The sequence below is a fragment of the Crassostrea angulata genome, chromosome 3, assembly GCF_025612915.1.
Source record: "Crassostrea angulata isolate pt1a10 chromosome 3, ASM2561291v2, whole genome shotgun sequence".
Taxonomy (NCBI): domain Eukaryota; kingdom Metazoa; phylum Mollusca; class Bivalvia; order Ostreida; family Ostreidae; genus Magallana; species Magallana angulata.
Window position 1 is genome coordinate 4,157,463 of NC_069113.1, and position 1,774 is coordinate 4,159,236.

At 34.8% G+C, this 1,774-nt stretch overlaps 1 protein-coding gene across 1 annotated transcript; it reads left to right on the forward strand.

The window, feature by feature from the left end:
- Positions 1 to 65: 65 nt before the first annotated feature.
- Positions 66 to 1,469, forward strand: LOC128176747 (uncharacterized). The gene is made up of 2 exons (XM_052843261.1): positions 66 to 159; positions 571 to 1,469. Exons 1-2 carry the CDS (start codon positions 87 to 89, stop codon positions 876 to 878), a joined length of 381 nt encoding a protein of 126 aa, XP_052699221.1. The 5' UTR covers positions 66 to 86; the 3' UTR covers positions 879 to 1,469.
- The last annotated feature ends 305 nt before the right edge of the window (positions 1,470 to 1,774 follow it).

Below are 1,774 nucleotides of genomic sequence, written 5' to 3' on the forward strand. Positions count from 1 at the left end.
TACACCACTTTTATTTATCAAGTGTAATAAAACTTGATGGAGATCGAGTGTTTATCATTAGTTGGTATGATCTTATAAACTGCAAAATGCTTTCACCAGCACCTTCAGTCGACCCTGTTCATGATTTCATTTCATCAGAAAAGTATATTGAAAGTCTAGGTAAAGTGACGAACACTTTGTTCTCTCTCTCTCTATTTCTCTCTGATTTCTCTCTCTCTCTCTCTCTCTCTCTCTCTCTCTCTCTCTCTCTCTCTCTCTCTCTCTCTCTTCAGAATAACTGAAAGCTTTTCAAAATTCCTCTTATTGATTCATGATATGTTAAGGTAGTACAAATACGAAAGCTTCATTTTTCCCCTGCTTTAATTTTTCCGAAAATTTAATATTTTGTACTTTGGAATGAAATCTACCATTATGAAAAAAAATAAAAATTCAACCTCTTTTAACACTGCATAAAGGGGATGTCAGGCTTTTCTCAGATGTCATCATAATGCCTGATGCAATTTAAACATGTAAATTGAAATTTAGAAAGATGTCAAAATGTAATTTTACATTCAGAAAATATCATTTCAGAGAAAAAACTGAAGAAAGTAGCTGGTCAGTCTAACAAAGAGCCAACGTCCAAGGATATCATTAAATCCTTGGAGCAGTGCAAAGAAGCCAGCATGAGGCGTCTTCTTGATTCCTCCAATGGCACGAGTCAACCTCAGGATTACAGTGAGGCAGTGGTGAACAAGACACACCAGGGGCAGCAGCAGGATGTGGAGGAGATAGTGGCCATTGTGTACCAAGACCAGCTAGCTGCACACAGCACTGAACACTCAGCACAGCACACTGTAACAGAGCACACAGAGCAAGATCCCAGTCTACAACAGCGATGAAATACATGTAACAAGAATATATTGACTAAAATAAATTTAAGTGGGTGCAATAATAACTGATGAAATTTTATGAGTATGTGTGCTAAAGTTTCTGATGTAAATTTAAATGACCGGCATACATCAAATGCAGTAATCTTAGTTTTGTACATTTTATCTCAATTTACCATCTGTACATGTACCTACATAGTTGGAAAGGAGGAATGAGCAAACTGAGCAAATACATATTGAAAAAAAAAATGGCTGGACCAGGCATGAAACCTAGGAGCCCAGCAGTTTTAGCCAAGTGCTCTTCCATTCAGCTATCCAGACCAATATCCATTTATTTAACCTCAAGTACATGTACATCAAACAAGTTCTAAGAATTCTTTAATTATCAAGAGTGTTTATAGTGAGAATCAACAATGTTCATGTACATACATCAATATGAAATTATAATTTGATTTTACCTGTATTAGTCTCCAATGATGGTTCCCTACTGGTCATGGGTTTCAGATGATGAACAAAATGGGTATCTTAAGAAATTTGAGTAGCATTCTTTAGAGTACGTATGTATGTATTCATGAGTGGAATAAAAATGATAGGAAGATTTTATGACAAGCAAGATTACCAATATCTTTCACCAAAATATAATTCAAAAGAACTACATGTATATGAACACAGTCGTATCATATTTAAAGAGCTGCAATGCCAACATTTTTGCGAGAGTCGTCTGCTTATTCACAAAAGTTTTCGCGTTTATTAGCGAAATTTACGCGTATAATTTTTTCTATTTTGAAATTTTCCAAACAACAAAAATTTGCTGAATTGGCTTTCGTAATTAATAGCATGATTACTTGTTTTCCTGGCACAGGTATTTGTATCATTTATTGCTGTTGTTTATAAATACATAATCACAA